At 42.3% G+C, this 20665-nt stretch overlaps 1 protein-coding gene across 2 annotated transcripts in view; it reads left to right on the top strand.

Annotated features, from left to right (window-relative positions):
- GALNT4 (polypeptide N-acetylgalactosaminyltransferase 4) overlaps positions 1–20665 on the top strand; it is a 149287-nt gene that overhangs the window by 95021 nt on the left and 33601 nt on the right. For both annotated transcript variants that reach the window (XM_073587789.1, XM_073587788.1), the window contains 2 exons: positions 7767–7884; positions 15069–15245. In XM_073587789.1, the coding sequence (XP_073443890.1) occupies positions 7767–7884; positions 15069–15245 (295 nt within the window). The remainder of the gene's footprint in view (positions 1–7766; positions 7885–15068; positions 15246–20665) is intronic.

Genomic DNA, 20665 nt, shown 5'->3' with positions numbered 1-20665 from the left:
GCGAAAGCTGCACTCTGATTGGTTGTTATGTGCAGCTCAGCCAGTTTTACTATTAGGCAGTCTTTTATTATCGCTCTCAGTTTTTTATTATCTCCCACAATGGGTCGAAAGAAGCTTAAAATGGAAGAGAAATCCCGTGCCTTGACTCTGCTCGAGAAGGGGGATTCGGTGATTGCTGTAGCTAGAGATCTGGGAGTGTCAAGAGAAGCAATTTATCAGCTGAAGCGGTCGGCGGCATCATTGCCTCCTGGGATGGTACTGCAGAGGAAGTCAGGCTCTGGCGCACCAAAGAAGACTTCACCAAGGACTGATAAGCTTCTGAAGCGTGAAGTGATGTCACATCCTTCTATAACTGCTGTTGAACTAAAAAACAAGTACCCTATGCTCCTCCAGAACATCGCAACTAGGACAGTTCGTCACCACCTGCAGAAGGACCTGGGTCTACCAAGCTGCCGTGTCGCAAAGAAGCCCCTGCTCACAGCAGCAAAGAAGAAAAGGCTTGCCTTGTGTAAGAAATATCAAGATTGGACATCTGAAGAGTGGAAGAAAGTGATGTTTCGTGATGAGAGCACTTTCAGGCTGGTCAGGGGAGGCTCAAAGGTTGTGCGTCGTCCGAGTACCGTGTCACGGTATGACCCAAAATATACAGTTAAGACTGTTAAACACCCTGACAGTGTGATGGTGTGGGGTGCATTCAGTGGAAGCATGGGCAGGTTTGTACTTCCTTCCCAAGAATGTAACTATGAAAGCAAGCAATTATATTACTGCTTTGGAAGAACACATGCTTACTTTTTGGGTCATACATCAGTGTGATTACTTTATGCATGATAGAGCCCCTGTCCACAAAGCCAAGGCCGTGAGAAAGTTTCTCAGTGACCATAACATTAACATTTTAGAGTGGCCAGGTAATTCCCCTGACCTTAACCCCATAGAAAATGCCTGGAATTTAATGAAAAACAAGGTTCAAGAGACACGACCCAGCAACATCAACAATCTAAAGGAGGTGCTGAAGACACTGTGGGTAAACATGGTCTCCACATACTTAGCCAGCCTTGCTGAATCCATGCCTAAACGACTACAGATGGTGATAAAATGTAAGGGTGACATGACAAAATACTAATTGTAATAAAATATCCACAATAAAACACTTGAATCCACTTGAATATTAAGATTTTGTGGTTTCATTGAACTTGTAAAGATTTTTTTTGCCGGCACTGTACACGGAACAGGCGAGTATAAAGTGTCAGTCACACCGGTACAGTAGATATAACAAGTCTACACACCAATATTAAAATACCAGGTTGTCATGTAAATAAAACGTCAGCAAAAAGAATAATTTTAGAATTCTTTCAACCTTTAGGCTATGTACCCACTTATGCAGAAAAAAACGGACTCCTTCCCAGGGAAAAAAGCACGTTTTTTGCAGGAGCATCCTCCTGCTCATAGAATATAGTTAGAAATGCGGATTTTTCCACAAAATTAATGAGCATGCTGCGTTTTTTTACAGCGATGCGTTTTTTCGTGGAAAAAACGCATCAATGTGCACAAAAAGTGCGGACTTCATTAAAATGAATGGGATGCTTCTTGTAAGCGTTTTTTAAGCGTTTATGCCGGTAAAAATACTTAAAAAAAGCAAAAAAAATGCTTACATGGGTACACAGCCTTAATGTCAGCCATATTCTGTATAATTCAATTGAAAAAAAAAAATGTTTTTAGTGGAAAAATAAAAAATTTTAAAATGTGCTTTAATAAATATGCACACCCTTTAATAATTTGTTGAAGTACATTTTTAAATTTGGCAGCATTCGGTCTTTTTGAGTAGGAGTCTATCAGAGTGGCATATGTAGAATTAGCAATCTTTGCCTGCTCTTCCTTGCAGTAGCGCTCCAAATCTGTCAAATTGTGAGGACATCTTCTGTGTGGTCAGCTTTTTTCAGTACAGCCCACATTACAACTGATAGTAGGTCTGAGCTCTGGCTGGATCATTTTTAAACTTTGATTTTCTTCTGATGAAGCCATTCTTTTATTTGGAGGTGTGCTTAGGGTTGATGCTGTTGAATTTCACTTTTCAGCATGACAACACCAGCTTTTGGCAAAGACCTGAATATTTTGTTACAAAATTAACTGCTATTTGAAACTGTTCAGAATTCCCTCCACCTTGACTAAAACCCCAGTTTAAGCTACTGAAAACTGCCCCAAAGCATAATTCTATCTCCATCATGCTTCACTGTGGGTGTGGTGTTCTTTTGGTGATGTACAATGTTGGCTTTGCACCAAACCTGAATTATGGATAAAAAAGTCAATCTTGGACTTGCTAGACAATAAATCCTTTCATTCACATATCATTAAACTTGATTTTGGTTTTGGCAAACATAACTTGAATTGGATGCTCTTGTTTATGAGAATATGCTTCCATCTTGCCACCCTATCCCGCAGCCCAGAAATATGAACAATACAGGAAATTGTTGTCACATGCAGTACACAACCAGCACTAGCCAGAAATTAATGTAGCTTCTTTAATGTTGCTTTAGGCCTCTTAGCATCCTCCTGAACCAATTTTCTTTTGAGGGACGTCAAGTAATGTCACTGTTGTGCCAAACTCTAGTCACTTCTTGATGACCCTCTTCATTGTTCCATTATATATATCAAATGCATTGCAAAAATAAATTTTACCCTACTCTTGTTTCATAGCTTTCAACAATGAGATTACATTGCTGTGTTGTAAGCGCTTTACAGACCATGGCTTTTGCTGTAAAATGGAACTAAAACAATCCTACTAGGACAGCTAAACTTTATATGGAGTTAATCAGAATCACTTTAAATGTTGGCAGTTGTGTGCTGACTACTATTTAACACAAGTTTAAATGTGATAGGCCAATTCAGATTAAAAGCTACATCCCCAAATAAAAGATGGTGTTCACGCTGATACAATCACATGTAAGAGCGCTTACTGCGTATGTTGGGGGACACTCGCTTGGCAACGGGATGAAGGCATACAGGCACGTTTTGCTCACAAAACAGTCTGTTTGGTTTATTTAGCCATCATAAACCGCACCGTAGGTCATGTTACACTTCACAGACTTAACACATAGTCAATAGCATTTCACAGTTCACTGCTTAACTTGCTGTCACTAAACACGCCGGACTTCTCACTTCGTCCTGTTAAAGTGGGTGAACGCACACCGAACAGTTCATTAACGTCCACGGAACACAACAAACACCAACAGTCTGTTCTAATCGCAGATGCTTGTCTACTGTTACTAAACTCCCTTAATCTGGAGTTACCTTCCTGGAGCTCCTGCTCCACACGCTGACTCCTTGTCAGTCCTCACTCCTGGGGAAGCTGCCTTATTGGGATCACCGTCCTTATGACCAGGGCACTCCCGACAGTCCATACCCTCAGATGGATGGTAGCTTCCCCAATGCAGTGCCGTCACAGACTCTGCACATACACGGCCTCTCCATATGCTCTTCAGGAAGTCCACTCCTAGGACCTTTCAACACACAGGCCTGTCCTGTCTTGCAGGACCTTAGAACATAGACCATGTGACCCAAACCCTGGTCACATTATGTAGCTGTAACCACCCCCCATTGGTGGGTGGTGTATGTGTGGTTAGTCAGTCCCGCCCAGCTCTCCGACTAACCCTGTAAGCCCCCCTTATAAGTAAACAAACACAAGGCTCGTAGGACTACAGGTCTCAGAGCAACATTACTGGCTTACAGCGCGGAGGACCCCCTCTGCGACACATACCGGCCATTCACAATGACATCGGTCACTGTCTCGCCATCACAGGTACGCCTCCGTGCGTATCCTGGGGAGCACATACAGCGCCCCCTAGCAGTAACAGGGGTCACTACCTCACACACATTATTTTTATATTTCACCGCACTCACCCACCAAAAAATATGATACATCTTGGTATCATATATTTTAACAGGGTTGTGTAAACTTTCTATGTCTTCCGAACGTGTAGTGTACCACGCCGTCTTGGAGCCTACTGGTGACAGGTTTCTGTAAAGACAGAAAGAAAGCTATTCTTGCATACAGGAGGGGCGGCAAGTGTAACCAACATAACTATGACTACAACCTGGAACCTGGTGAGGACCTCTTTGAATCTTAACCCGCCTATGGTTTCCAGGAGAATCTCTAATTTTTGGGCTGATTTTAATCCATTCTAGTATTTCTTTTTACATATTTTTATATCTTCTTATATCTGCACCTTTTTGTAAAGAATATTACATGCATCCAAGTCCTGTAATCATACATTTATGCCGTATGAGCAGGTGACTCTACAGCTGGTAGAAGTTTATCCCTTGGTTTGCTGTCTTCTCCAAGACCAACGAGTTGTCTTTCCTGTTTTTCTTGTTAAGCTGACTCTTGCACTAAGATAAAGATATCCAAGATGTTTAATGACAGATTTGTTACTTGCTTGTATCCAAGCACAACAAAGCTCATCGCTTTGTTTTATCTCTTAGATGAGTATTGGATGTGGTATTCACTTAATTCACTTAAATGTTGTCAGTACAGAATATCTTTCACTACTTAGCTGTAATTATACCTGTTATGTTTCCCAAAATAGACTATTACGTCTAAATTTGTAATTAGCACAGTAGTTAAAGTTGTGCAACAGTTTTAATGTCACCTGTTGGCAGTATAATTGGCATGTAGAATTTATATCTTGTACAATGCTCTTGTGTAACATACATTGTATCACTTAGGCTAGTTTCACACTAGCGTTTAAACGACGCGCGCACGGCGCCGCTAAGCCACGCCCCCTGTCGGCTCCCTGCCCGCCCCTTCCTGTTATCGCCTCCTCCGAGCGCAGAGGGCTGCATGCGTTATGCGCACCCTATCTTTAGCATAGGGTGCGCAGGCCGTGCGCAACTATGAATACAGCGTGCGCCGCGCATTTTTGGAGGTGCGCTGTGCGCGCCGAACGCAGCATGTTGCATTTTGGCGCGCACGGCGCACATTCAAAAATGCGCAGCGCACGCTATATTCATAGTTGCGCACGGCCTGCGCACCCTATGCTAAAGATAGGGTGCGCATAACGCATGCAGCCCTCTGCGCTCGGAGGAGGTGATAACAGGAAGGGGCGGGCAGGGAGCCGGCAGGGGGCGTGGCTTAGCGGCGCCGTGCGCGCGTCGTTTAAACGCTAGTGTGAAACTAGCCTTAATATTGCAGCATCCATTTCTGAAACAACTATATTTTTCCTTAACACATTTTTGAGCACCATTAACTTATTTAAAAGGGTTTTTCTCCTCTATTTACCTTAAGTTGATGGTATCCAAAGATTATGCCATAGAAGTGACATTTTGATCTCTAGAACCCACACTAATCCATAGGATAACTATGCTTTTAAAGGGGTTTTCCAAGAATAGAAATAACTAAAGTAAATTTATTTTATTAAAAAAATAAAATAAAATCATAAATACTTTTAATTACCAAATCGTGCTTACTTTTTCTAGAGAGGTACTCACTATAGGGTTAAAATGGTCACAGTCTTGTTACAATGACCAACTTGTGTTAGAATTGTAATAGGACAGGTGCCTAGTGGCTGGAAAACTATGATGTTGTGTTCTGAAGATAACATGCTATGTACTGTCAAGTTATCTCTGCATTCAGAAAGACAGGTGGACAGCAGTGTGATCAGCCTCTTCTTTCCTCAGTACTCCTGGTATCTACAGTATTCATTAAGAAAGACAGGTCAACAGCAGTGTGAGCAGTCTCTCCTTACCTAGTACTTCTGATATATCTAATGGATCCAAGGAGGATGAGTAACTGCTCTATTTCGTATTTTAGGGCATTTGGGGTCCACTTTTCTGAAAGTGGAAACCACTTAGGGATAACATGGTTTCTTGAGCAGGATCTAAATGAAGCTTCCGATCTCCTTGCAGAGCTCTGCAACTTTTTCTATTTACCTCACTGTTTGGGAAAACCACATATAATGTTTTTTTCTTGTATAACAAGTGAGGTTACACTCACTATATTTTATATACAGTATACATATATTTTTTTTTTTTTTGCTAAAGTGATGCTTTTGTTTGCAAGCCACTAAAAAGGCCCCTGGAAGATCATGTTTTTCTTCAAACTTTTCACTAAACAGATCCACAACACATGGAAACAAGTTAGAAGCATTTTAATCCCTATTGATCTTCATGACTGAGTCTGATCTGAGAATACTGTGAATCTTATGGATGTCATATTTGGATCCATTGATTTTTCATGGGTGTATGAATAGATCCATTCAACTGTATGGTCTGTGTGCTGTCCAATAAAAAAAAATTGTTGCATCATTCCCAAGACGACGCATGGCTGTACTAGCTCAAAAGGGTGCTTCTACTGAACACTGAGCAAAGGGTCTGAATACTTATGACCATGTGATATTTTAGTTTTTCTTTTTTAATAAATTTGCAAAAATTTCTACACTTCTGTTTATTTCAGTCAAGATGGAGTGCCGAATGTACATTAATGAGAAAAAAATGAACTTTTTTGAATTTACCAAATGGCTGCAATGAAACAGAGTGAAAAATTTAAAATTTAAAGGGGTCTGAATACTTTCCGTACAAACTGTAACTTCCAAGACATGTATCATATCATAGCCCCATTGAAGTGAATGGAAAATGCTAATGACTTAAAGTCCAAACTTTAAACTTCACAGGCCTTAGAGTACAGTGCCCTGTTTATTTTAGCAAATGGTAGAGTTCAGCCCTCCACACCCTTGCATTTTATAGTATGTCGCTTGGCAGAAAGTTAAAGAAAATTCTTATTTCAAGACCATAATTTCAAATAACTGCTTCAGTGTCAGAATTCTCCTTTTTTCTTAAGGCTATGTGCACACGGAGTTGGAAGTGCTGCGGATTTTTCCGCGTGGATTTTGAAAAATCCGCAGGTCAAAATACCTGCGGATTAGCCTGTGGTTTAGCCCTGCAGTTTCACATCTCACAATAGTGAAGGTGTGAAACCGCAGTGGAATCCGCACAAAGAATTGACATACTGCGGATTGTAACCCGCAGCAAATTAGCGCGGAAAAATCCGCAGCATGTGCACAGCGTTTTTGATTTTACCATTGCAAAGAATGGTACTGTGCAACGCAGCTGAATCCGCACCGTGTGCACATAGCCTAAAGGGGGTTTTACACATAGCGATATCGCTAGCAATATCGCTAAAGCAGCACCGATTTGGTGACGCAGCAGCGATATCGCTAGCGATATCGGTATGTGTGATACATACCTCCGACCGGCTCCCCCGCTGTCTGTTGCTGATCTCGCAGCTCCATTTCTCGTCAGGCGCTTCCTGCTGGCGCCGACGAGCAACGCGTGGACGGGGCGGGAGGACGTCAGGATCGCCTCGTCTGAAAGGTAAGTAACGACCGCTGCTGCGTCGCTACATCACTGTGAGATCTGCCTGTTTGGCAGCTCACTAGCAACCATTTAGCGATGCACCAGCGATCCTGACCAGGTCGTATCGTGGTCGGGATCGCTGGTGCATCGCTAAATGTAAAGGCCTTAAGTCACCAAACCTAAAGTCTGTACTGTATGCAGCCATTTCACACTGTGCAGATGCTGACTGTAGAGCAAATGGTTGAGCATTTCTATACAGTATAACATAGTTCGACTTTTCAAGGGAATGGTTATAGCCTGACCATTGAAGCTATATTTCCAAATCCAGCAAACCAGATGCCATTTATTTATGTGCATAGTTGGGAGTATGTTCATTTTCTTTTTATGTGTTTAATGTAACTCTTTTGTTTTTATTCTTTTAGGTCTCCAACTATGGCTGGTGGACTGTTTGCTGTAAGCAAGAAATATTTTGAATACCTTGGTACTTATGACATGGGTATGGAAGTCTGGGGTGGTGAAAACTTGGAGCTTTCATTCAGAGTATGTATTAGTGTAAACCTAATAGTCTTGAGCAAAATTTCATGTATTTAGTCCTCATCGTGTTCTCACCAGAATACAAGTGCTTTAAACTTGTGGAATGTATTGTCCTGTAGTATTTTGTGACTTTTGTAATTGAGCACAGGCTACTTGGAAGATGAGGGGGGATGTAAAGGTTTGTTTTACGAGAAACATGTCACATGATTCATTCAGTATGAATCATAAAGTACCTCTTGCATTACAAACCTATGTGTTTTAATCCATTCACGACATGCGCCATACATGTATGGTGCATGTTGTCTCTCCCTTTGATGTGGGCTCCGACGCTTAACCCACATCTTTCCCGACACATTTCAACTGATTTCATTTGCTGACGTGTGCTCCTAACAGCCGCGGGTGTAATCGCGATCCACCCGAGGCTGTTAACCTGTTAAATTATGCTCTCAATCTCTGACAGTAGCATTCAACGTGATTGCGCCGGAGGCGCTTCACTAATTCTGCCCATTGGTGCGTGTGTCACATGACCGCCGGTCGCTGATGGGTTGGCATGATGACCTAGGATCTGTAACAGACCCCTGTGGTTGTCAATGTTAGATTGCTATGAGCGCCGCCCAGTGGTTGGCATTCATAGCAAGTGATCATTTCTGCTCTGTGTAGCAAAAGTGATAGCTTCCAGTCTCCCATGGAGACTATTGAAGCAAGTGTAAAGTTAAGAGTTTTTAAAAATATAAAATATATTCAGTATATATAAAATATAAAAATTCAAATCGCCCCATTGAAAATAAAACCACTAAAAAAAAAAAAATACACGTTTGGTATCCCCGCTTTCAGAATCGCCCTATCTATCAAGATATAAAGAGAATTCATCTGATCGGTAAACGGACTAGCGAAAAAAGGTCGAAACTCCAGAATTTATTTTTTTTTTTGTCGCCGCATCATTGCATTAAAATGCAATAACGGGCAATCAAAAGATATTATCTACCCCGAAATGGGACCAGTAAAAACGTCAACTCGGCACGCAAAAAATAAGCCCTCACCCAACCCCAGATCAGAAAAACAGAGAATCTACGGGTCTCGGGAAACTATGCAATTTTGTTTTGTTTTTTTAATAAACTTTGGATTTTTTTTCACCACTTAAATAAAAAACAAGCTATCCATGTTTAGTATCTACGAACTCCTAATGACCTGGAGAATCATAATAGCAGGTCAGTTTTAGCATTTGATGAACGAGGTAAAAAAAAAATAAAAAAAACAGTTGGGGAATTCCACTTTTTTTTGCAATTTCACCGCACTTGGAATTTTCTTCCCGTTTTCCAGTACACTGTATTGTAAAACCAATGGTGTAATTCAAAAGTACAACTTGTCTTGCAAAAAACAAGCCCTCAATTGGCCATATTGACAGAAAACTAAAAAAGTTATGGCTCTGGGAAGCAGGGGAGCAAAAAACAAACGCAAAAAACGAAAATGGGCCGTGGAGTAAAGGGGTTACTCTGAAATGCTGTGCTGAAAGTGCAAGCGAGATCAAGGTGAATGACCAAGAAGTCTGTCCCCTGGCTTCTCCCTGCCTGCTCAGCAAGACTGATGAATTTCTACCTAGCTAGTGGGGACACCTCTTGGACTAGTCACCTTTTGCACTAGTTTACTTGTCCCCAATTGCGCTTTCAACTATGTTTGTAATGAGGGAGCTGTTTTGGATTTCATGTTGGTAGTGGTTCAGACAGCATGAATCATATGACCGCTTCTCGTGATATGGAAGTTTGAAATTTTTACAAGGAACATGATAAGAAAAATAAAATCACTAAACTCTAGGAGCCTTATCTAGGGTGGTGTCGTCTACTGTTTTCTGGAAAAAAAAAAATATTGAAACTTCACAAAATCTTTACGCAACTCTGAGTTGTACAAAATTGTTGCGCCTTTTGCCGTTTTTACTGCAGTTCTGTAAAAGTGGGTGGAGTTTGGACTCCAAATGTTGTACATTATGCCAGAAATATACTCCAGAATGACCTGCAAGTTGACTGTTGTTTAAAAGTAGAAAAGCAAGCCAGGGTAGGTGTTTCCCATGGCACAACACACCATACACTGCAGAGAAATAGCATACAAGGGTACTATCCATAAAGGAAGCCTCTCCTAGAAGCCATGTACAAAAAAGTCCAAGCTGAAAAAATATGAAGACTTTTGGGAATCCATGCTTTGAAGCGAGGAAACCAAGATCAATGTATTTGGAACTGATGGCTTCAAAACTGTACTGCTTTATATTGAAGCAGAAAATGCTACCATCACTCCGTGCCCTTGGTAGACGTGCCCATTTTCTGCATGACAATGATCCAAAACACAAATCTGTTGTGTTTATGAAGAACAACAATTTGAAAGTGATTATGTAGCCAAGTATGTCTCCTGATCTGAACCCAACCAAATACCTATAGAGAATTCTAAAGAGACAAGTTGAACATCACTCTGCATCCAGTATTCAAGACTCTAAGAGGTTGTTCTTGAAGAATGCAAAAAGCTAATGTTGCAAAATGTCACCACCTTATTCACTATGTGCCTAGAAGACTTGGTGCTGTCCTTAAAAATCATTGAGGTCATATAAAATTGTACATGTACTTTGTTTTGATATGGGGTGTACTTATTTTTGCATCAACTAATTTGCGTAAAACTAAATGAAGTGAAATGTATATTAACTATCATGTTATGGGTTAAAAGAATTCTATGAAACTGATTTCAAAATCTCATAAATTAGTTCTTGTGTTCAGTGATATATTGATTGAAATTACTTTTCAAAGGGAGGTGTACTCATTTATGCTGAGCTGTGTGTATGCATAATATAAACAAACACATGTTATTAGACACACTGCTGATTTTGAAAGTTTTCCCACCTACAGTGGGAGAAGTAAGTATTTGATCCCTTGCTGATTTTGTAAGACTGCCCACTTACAAAGACATGAACAGTCTATAATTTTAAGGGTAGGTTAATTTTGACATTAGAATATAAAAAATAAAATCCAGAAAAACACATTGTATTAATTACATACACTTATTTGCATTTTGCAGTGAGAAATAAGTATTTGATCCGTCTGGCAAACAAGACAATACATGGCGGCAATACCCTTGTTGGCAAGCAGAGTAGTCAGACGTTTGTTGTAGTTGATTATGAGGTTTGTGCACATGTCAGGAGGAATTTTGGTCCACTCCTCTTTGCAGATCATCTCTAAATCAAGATTTTGAGGCTGTCGCTTGGCAACTCGGAGCTTCAACTCCCTCCATAAGTTTTCTATGGGATTAAGGTCTGGAGACTGGCTAGGCCACTCCATGACCTTAATGTGCTTCTTTCTGAGCCACTGCTTTATTGCATTGGCTGTATGTTATGGGTCATTGTCCTGCTGGAAGACCCAGCCATGACCCATTTTTAACGTCCTGGCAGAGGGAAGGAGGTTGTCACTAGGATTTTATGGTACATGCCTCCATGCATTCTCCCATTGATGCAGTGAAGTAGTCATGTGCCCTTAGCAGAGAAACACCCCCAAAACATAATGTTTACACCTCCATGCTTGACTGTGGGGACAGTGTTCTTTGGGTCATAGACAGCATTTCTCTTCCTCCAAACATGGTGAGTTGAATTAATGCCAAAGAGCTCAATTTTTGTATCATCTGACCACAGCACCTTATCCCAATCACTGACAGAATCATCCAGGTGTTCATTGGCAAACTTCAGATGGGCCTGCACATGTGCCTTCTTAAGCAGAGGACCTTGGGGGCACTGCAGGATTTTAAACTTTTACGACGTAATGTGTTACCAATGATTTTGTTGGTGACTGTGTTCCCAGCTGCCTTGAGATCATTAACAAATTCCCCCATGTAGTTTTAGGCAGATCCCTCTCCTTCCTCGTGATCAAGGATACCCCATGAGGTGATATTTTGCATGGTGCCCCAGATCGATGTCGATTGACAGTCATTTTGTATTTCTTCCATTTTCTTACTATTGCACCAACAGTTGTCTACTTCTCACCCAGCGTCTTTCTTATGGTTTTGTAGCCCATTCAAACTTTGTGCAGATCTATGATCTTGACCCTGACATCCTTATAAAGCTCTTTGGTCTTGCCCATGTTGTTGAGGTTAGAGTCTGACTGATTGAGTCTGTGGACAGGAGTCTTTTCTAAAGGTGACTATGTAAGACAGCTGCCTTTAATGAAGGTAACGAGCATCTAACTTGCCTGTAGGAACCAGAACTCTCTATGGTTGGTAGGGGATCAAATGCTTATAATTTATACAATGTGATTTTTCTGGATTTTATTTTTGATATTCTCTCAATGTTAAAATTAACCTACCCTTAAAATTATAGACTATTCATGGCTTTGTCAGTGGACAAACTTACAAAATCATCAAGGGACAAATACAGCAATTATTTCCCCCACCGTACAAAGAGTGGAGAGGTCTGTAATTTTTATCGTAGGTACACTTCAACCGTGAGAGACAGATTCTAAAAAAAAAAAAAAACAGAAAAACGCATTGCATGATTTTTAAAAAATAAATTTGCATTTTGTTGCATAAGTATTTGATCACCTACCGACCAGCAAGAATTCTGGCTCTCACAGACCTGTTAGTTGTTCTTTAACATAGTAACATAGTAATTAAGGTTGAAGGGAGACTTTAAGTCCATCTAGTTCAACCCATATCCTATCCTAACTTGCCCTAACATGTTGATCCAGAGGAAGGCAAAAAAAACCCATGTGGCAAACAGTAAGCTTCACATTGGGGAAAAAAATTCCTTCCCGACTCCACATACGGCAATCAGACTAGCTCCCTGGATCAACGCAACACTAAGGAAACTAGTGTATATACCCTGTAATATTATACTTTTCAAGAAAGGCATCCAGTCCCCTCTTAAATTTTAGTAGGGAATCACTCATTACAACATCATATGGCAGAGAGTTCCATAGTCTCACTGCTCGTACAGTAAAGAATCCGCGTCTGTGATTATGCTTAAACCTTCTTTCCTCCAGACGTAGAGGATGCCCCCTTGTCCCCGTCTCAGGTCTAAGAGTAAAAAGATCATTAGAAAGGTCTTGGTATTGTCCCCGCATATATTTATACATTGTAATAAGATCACCCCTAAGCCTTCGATTCTCCAAACTACCGTAAATAACCCCAAGTGTAATAACCTGTCTTGGTATTGCAGACCCCCCAGTTCCCTAATAACCTTGGTCGCTCTTCTCTGCACCCGCTCCAGTTCAGCTATGTCTTTCTTATACACCGGAGACCAGAACTGTACACAGTATTCTAAGTGTGGTCGCACTAGTGACTTATATAGAGGTAAAATTATGTTCTCCTCATGAGCATCTATGCCTCTTTTAATGCATCCCATTATTTTATTTGCCTTTGCAGCAGCTGCCTGACACTGGCCACTAAATGTGAGTTTGTCGTCCACCCATACACCCAGGTCTTTTTCAGTGACTGTTTTGCCCAGTGTTTTACAATTAAGCACATAATTATACATCTTGTTCGTTCTACCCAAGTGCATGACCTTACATTTATCCCCATTAAAGCTCATTTGCCATTTATCAGCCCAAGCTTCTAGTTTACATAAATCCTGTAATATAAAATTGTCCTCCTCTGTATTGATTACCCTGCAGAGTTTAGTGTCATCTGCAAATATTGAAATTCTACTCTCTATGCCCCTTACAAGGTCATTAATCAATATGTTAAAAAGAAGCGGGCCCAAAACTGACCCCTGTGGTACCCCACTGCTAACTGTGACCCAGTCCGAGTGTGCTCCATTAATAACCACCCTTTGTTTCCTATCCCTGAGCCAGCTCTTAACCCACCTACACATATTTTCCCCTATCCCCATTGTTCTCATTTTATGTATCAACCTTTTGTGTGGCACCGTATCAAAAGCTTTTGAAAAGTCCATGTACACCACGTCCACTGCATTCCCTTGGTCCTTGGTTAAGAAGCCCTCCCACTCTGCACTCATTACCCGTATTAATTGCACCTGTTTGAACTTGTTACCTGTATAAAGGACACCTGTCCACACACTCATTTAATCACACTCCAACTCCCCACCATGGCCAAGACCAAAGCGCTGTCTAAGGACACCAGGGACAAAATTGTAAACCTGCTCAAGGCTGGGATGGGCTACAGGACAATAGGCGACCAGCTTGGTGAGAAGGCATCAACTGTTGGCACAATTATTAGAAAATTGAAAGAACACAGGATGACCTTCAATCTTCCTCAATGTAGGGCTCCATGCAAGATCTTGCCTCGTGGGGTAAGGATGTTTCTGAGAAAAGTCAGGAATCCGCCCAGAACTACATGAGCGGATCTGGTCACTGAACTGGAGAGAGCTGGGACCACAGTCACAAACGTTACCGTTAGTAGCACACTACGCTATCATGGATTAAAATCCTGCAGGGCACGCAAGGTCCCCCCTGCTCACACCAGCTCATGTCCAGGCCTGTTTGAAGTTCGAGAATGACCATCTAGATGATCCAGAGGAGGCATGGGAGACATGTGGTCAGACCAAAATAGAACTTTTTGGTATCAACTCCACTTGCCGTGTTTCGAGGAAGATGAAGGGGGAGTGCAACCCCGTCCCAACCGTGAAGCATGGTGGAGGAAACCTCATACTTTGGGGTTGTTTTTCTGCAAAGGGGAAGGACTACTGCTTTATATTGATGGGAGGATGGATGGGCTCAAGTATCACGAGATTTTGGTCAACAACCTTCTTCCCTCAGTAAGACTATTGAAGATGGGTCATGGCTGGGTCTTCCAGCATGACAATGACCCAAAACACACAGCCAGGGCAACTAAGGAGTGACACCATAAAAGCATTTCAAGCTCTTGGAGTGGTCTAGCCAGTCTCCAGATCTGAACACAATAAAAAATCTTTGAAGGGAGCTGAAACTCAAAGGATAAAATTTACAGACCTATCCATTCTTTGTAGGTGAGAAAACTTGAAAAATCAGCAGTGTATGAAACGCTTATTTTCCCCAGTGTGTGTATGTAGCTCCATATTCATGCTATTGTATATCATATATTGTTACATATTGGGCTTTGTGTGGAACGAACTGTATTTTGGGAGATTGCCTTTGGGCATTATGTTTGTTGTTTACTTAAGGAAAATGTAGGCAGTCTTAATGTGACTTGACCACAAGATATTTCTTTCATATACCTTTCGCACTTTTCAGGTGTGGCAGTGTGGTGGGACTCTTGAGATCCACCCATGTTCCCATGTTGGACATGTTTTTCCTAAAAAAGCCCCTTATGCGAGACCAAATTTTCTACAGAATACTGCTCGTGCTGCAGAAGTGTGGATGGATGGCTATAAGGAGCATTTCTACAACAGAAACCCTCCAGCTAGAAAGGTATGGGTAAATTATTACATAGTTCTTAAATATGCACTCATATGTATTAAGACATTTTGAACAGTATTTACACAATAAAATCCCATAACGGATAATATGATCAGGGATAAAAATTCTCCATTAAATGTCACCTGCTTAACCCAGCAGGAAGTACGGCGGCGTCTAAAAATCACTAAAATTGACAAATCCCCAGGCCTGGATGGGATACACCCCCGAGTACTGCAGGAATTAAGTACAGTCATAGATAGACCATTATTTTTAATCTTTAAAGATTCCATATTAACAGGGCCTGTACCACAGGACTGGCGTATGGCAAATGTGGTGCCAATATGCAAAAAGGGGACAAAAAGTACTGTAAGAGCAGTGAGACTTTGGATCTCTCTGCCATATGATGTTGTAATGAGTGATTCCCTAATAAAATTTTAAGAAGGGACTGGATGCCTTTCTTGAAAAGTATAATATTACAGGGTATATACACTAGTTTCCTTGATACTGCGTTGATCCAGGGAGCTAGTCTGATTGCCGTATGTGGAGTCGGGAAGGAATTTTTTTCCCCAATGTGAAGCTTACTGTTTGCCACATGGGTTTTTTTCGCCTTCCTCTGGATCAACATGTTAGGATGGGATGGGTTGAACTAGATGGACTTGAAGTCTTCCTTCAACCTTAATAACTATGTTACTATATTACTATTTATCTGAAAATGTGACTATATTTAAAGTAGTATAAAACTGTCATAACGTAGGGTAGCAGGGTAACAATTTATTAGAGATTTTCCTTGGTCACCATTTTGTGGACTGGTAATATTACTTTTTTTAAAATGTAAGTATCTAACTCGCCCATCATAGGAAAAGTCACATGTTACCGCAACACTGGAAATTATTTGACTGAGTTCACATACTGCAGATGCGGTCCTTTGTTCTGTTTTGTTTTTTGCCAGTAAAACTGCACTTTTTTTTTTACAATATTGTTGAAAATCATAGCAAAGCTAAGTTTTCGGCGAAAACACACAACACAAAAAAGTTCACACATCACTAAGGCTAAGTGCCCACATTGCAGAAATGCTGCGGAAATGCATAGCCACATGCGTAAAGTGAGCATTTCAATGCAATCCTATGGCGATGAAATCGCCGAGATTCAACAGAAATAATGAACATGCTACGGATTTTACCGCTATGCGATTCCGCAGCAGGAAAATCCGCAGCCGGTGCACAGCAACTGCGGAATGCCATAGGATTGCATGGGAATGCGTTTTTTAAGGCTGTGTGCCCACGTTGCATTTTTGTAAGCGTTTCCGCAGCGTTTGTGCCGGCTCAGATGCTACAGAAATGCTTACAAGATGCTTCTAATTCATTTGCATGCGTTTTTGGCCTTTTGTGCCAAAGCATGCGTTTTTAACCGCTCAGGAATCGTTTCGCGGCTAAAAACGCAGCATGCACATTATTTTCCGCATAGCTGAGCGTTTTTAGCCATCCCCAATGTTCCCAGCGTGTCAAAAAACGCGCGTCTTTTTCCGCGCGTTTTCTGGGAAAGGGGATCCTTTTCCTGAGCGTTTAAAAACGCTAGCGTGGGCACATAGCCTAAGCATTTCCACTGCTTCGGAAACGCTTAAGAAACACAACGTAGGCACACAGACTAAAAGATGTTTAGCCACAGAATGTAGCATTTGTGATAAAGCAAAAATAAACAAAAAAAAAGTACACAATTGATATCTCCATGTCCGGAACAACTTGATCTATGAAGCTGCACATTATTTATTCTATATAACGAACGCCGTAAAAAATAACTACGCCAAAAATGTTGCTTTTTCATCATACTGACTCTCAAAAAAGTGAATAAAAATCGATTAAAGTCGTATGTAAAAAAAAAATTGAAACAGCCAAACCATCCCGCAAAAAACAATCCCTAATATGGCTCATTCGCCAAAAATTAAAGGTACGCCTCTCAAATTCATTTTTTTTAAATATTTTTAGTGGGTAAAAATAGAAAAGCCTAAAAAAAAGCAATATAAATCTGGTATCTCTGTAATTGTAACGACCCGACAAACAAATCGGTCTTATCACTTTCCACTGCACGGTGAACGGCATAAAAAATGGAAACATTAACTGAATTGCTGTCCTTTTTTCATTGTTTGTTTAAAAACCCAAATAAAAAGTGATCAAAAAAACATTATGGGCCACAAAATAGTACCAAAAAAAATCTGCAATTTTTCCCTCAAAAAATAAGCCCTTGTACAGCTCTGGTCGCAAAAAAATAAAACTTACAGCTCTCAGAATATGGCTACGAAAAAATAACTTATAAAGAAGCATGTTTACTGTGTGATAGTAGCAAAACCTAAAAAAAAAAATATATAAATTTGGTATCGCTGTAATTATACCGACCCAAAGAATAAATCCGCCTTATCAGTTATACCACATGGTGAACTGCGCATAAATAAAAATATGAACTATTCTTATACTATTGTCTTTTTTGTTAATTCTACCTTCCATAAATCAGAACAAGGCTCTTACATTTATCCTGCGCTCTCCACTGAGCGCTTTTGTCAGAGTTTCCGTGTGAATTTCCTAAAACTGCGATTCAGACAAATCCCCCAACGGAACTACTCACTTATGAAGCAGACTGAGTCACTTTGGACTGGTCTGCGTTCCGGCAGTGTCCCATAATTTAACGTGTCTCTTTAGCGCACTATTATGGTCAACCACAGATCTGTGCACGCCTAAAATGATGGATGCCACCAAAGTAGATGCCAAACAGAGTCCAAAGTGTCTCCATCTGCCTCATGGTGGTTTGGTTCGTTGGGGATTTCATCTGAGTCACTTTTTTTGGGATTTACATGGAGACCCCAATATAAGTGCTCAGTGTAGGACACTAGAATGTGGACCAGCCTTATTCTGGAAGCGATCGAAAAATCCCTACTGCGACCTGGTCCTTCCACCTGACTACAGTCGGCATGGATTCGGGTGCCACGGGTGGATTCCTCACTTCCTGTGCCCCTAGGACACCTCCTTTTCCTTCTCTCTCTTCTCTAGTCTAGGGACTAGCTCCTCACTGCTCCAGTCTCCAGCACTAACTTAACTCTCCTCTCACAACTGTCACTAATTCTGACTCCTCCCCCTGTCTACTTCCTCCACTCACACCCTCTGCCCAGCTCCTCCCGGGCCCTGAGAGGTCTAGTGTTGGGTGCTAGTGTGTGGATCCAGGGTAGTGCCCCCTTCTTACCCGAGAATGGAGTACCACACCTCTGGCTGAGGTGCAGTACCTCTGTGGCGAATGGACCCTCAGCGGTGCCACGTTAAACCCCCCCCCCATTTAACACAGCACGTCCTCGGGCTGGAACAGAGCAAAATGTGTTATAGCATGCAACTATTTTTCATTTCAACAGGGTAAATAGCTGAAAAGGTAACTTTCTTCCTTTTATGGGAGGTACGTTTCACTTAAACGTTACATACACTTATATTTCTATAATAAGTTATAACTTTAATATTATTAGAAGCTTTACTTATACAATTTAGCTTTTACTATAAATAACCTTTCTAGAAATATGAAATATAGCTTTAATATAAATAAAAAAAACTTTTCTTATGAAGTTCATCAGGGTTCAGTAAGATCTCGAACCTGGCTATTCTTTTACTTTTACTAAGTGCAATATGGGGGACCTGTCTCAATCCCCCAACGTAGACCCAGGGCGTGGCTACAGGGCTGGACCACTTTTCGGCCACGCCAGATGGTTTTTGTTCTGTGGTTTATTGTAAGGTGTAGGGTGCTAACTATGTACAGGGAAAGTTCTGGCCATCCATTGTCCATGACCACATTGGCTTTGTATTAACCAAACCTAACCAGGTTAAATTAACTTAACTATTTAACATTTTTTGTTCTGTCAACCTACTTGTAACAACCCTGCTGGCATCACTGCATGGCCTCCCATCCCCCGCACACCAACTTACTCACTGCTCCAGGTCATGCTGTGATTTCTGTCTGCTGCCAGCCCCATGCTCTGTGCCTCTTGCTTCCTGTATGCTCTCTGCAAGCTTCCTGGCTGTGTGTATAGGGGGTTGACCCCCGCGCTCTCTGGTTCTTATGGAGTCAGTGTGCTCCTTTTTTCCTACCTCATCTTGTACCTCTCTGTCCGCCCTCCAGGAGGCAGAATATCCTGGTCTTTGTGCTATTGCTCCTGACCTTGTCTCATACTTGTCCTTGTGTGAACTCAGTCATGTCGCTGTCTCCTCGTCTGTGGCTACTTTCCCTGCTGTGTCTATCCTTGTGTTCTCTCTGTCTGCCTGTGCTCCGTAATCTTGTGACTCTGCTTATGATCCACACTCTTGCGGTTCTGCCTGCTCAGTACTCTTGTGACTCTGCCTGTGCTCCGTAATCTTGTGACTCTGCTTATGATCCACACTCTTGTGGTTCTGCCTGCTCAGTACTCTTGTGACTCTGCCTGTGCTCCGTACTCTGGCAACTCGGTTTATGCTCCGCACTCTTGCGGATCTGCCTGCTCAGTAATCTTGTGACTCTGCCTGTGCTCCGTACTCCTGCAGCTCTGCTTATGCTCCGCACTCTTGCGGCTCTGCCTGCTCAGTAATCTTGTGACTCTGCCTGTGCTCCGTACTCGTGCAGTTCTGCTTATGCTGTGCACTTTTGCGGCTCTGCCTGCTCAGTACTCTTGTGACTCTGCCTCGTACTCTGTACTCCTGCAGCTCTGTTTATACTCCGCACTCTTGCTGCTCTGCCTGCTCAGTACTCTTGTGACTGCCAGTGCTCCGTACTCTTGCGGCTCTGCTTATGCTCCGCATCCTTTCGGCTCTGCCTGCTCTGTACTCCTGCGGATCTGTCTGTGTCCAACTTCCACTGCTGCGGAACCTCTTGCTGCACACTGCAACTCCTTTCCGCAGTCTTGCGGTTCACCTCCTGTGTGAACAGGCCTCTACCTGTTCCTTCATATACCATTCCTTCCTGCCAGTACCAATACCTGCATCCGCTGTGTGAACAGGACTCTACCTATTCCATTCGCCGTGCCCGCCTGCCCTGCGTCTCGGCCGTGCCCGCCTGCCCTGCGTCTCGGCCGTGCCCGCCTGCCCTGCGTCTCAGCCGTGCCCTTCGCCTCAGCCGTGCCCGCCTGCCCTGCTCCTCAGCCGTGCCCGCCTGCCCTGCTCCTCAGTCGTGCCCGCCTGCCCTGCGCCTCAGCCGCGCCCACCTTCCCTGCCCTGCGCCTCAGCCGCGCCCGCCTGCCCTGCGCCTCAGCCGCGCCCGCCTTCCCTGCGCCTCAGCCGCTCCCGTCTGCCCTGTGTCTCAGCCCTGCCTGCCTACTCGTCCGAGTATCAGCCATGCTCTTCTGCCAGTCGTGCCTGTCGCCCGTACCGCCTCCCCAAGTGGGATCAGCAGCCACAGCCAGGCACCACCCTTCTCTCTCTTCTGTAGTCTACAGT

The sequence above is a fragment of the Dendrobates tinctorius genome, unplaced genomic scaffold, assembly GCF_039654945.1.
Source record: "Dendrobates tinctorius isolate UK_male_01 unplaced genomic scaffold, ASM3965494v1 ptg000102l, whole genome shotgun sequence".
In the NCBI taxonomy this organism is placed as follows: domain Eukaryota; kingdom Metazoa; phylum Chordata; class Amphibia; order Anura; family Dendrobatidae; genus Dendrobates; species Dendrobates tinctorius.
Note: the sequence above shows the minus strand (reverse complement) of the source record. Positions and strands in the feature narration are given on the sequence as shown.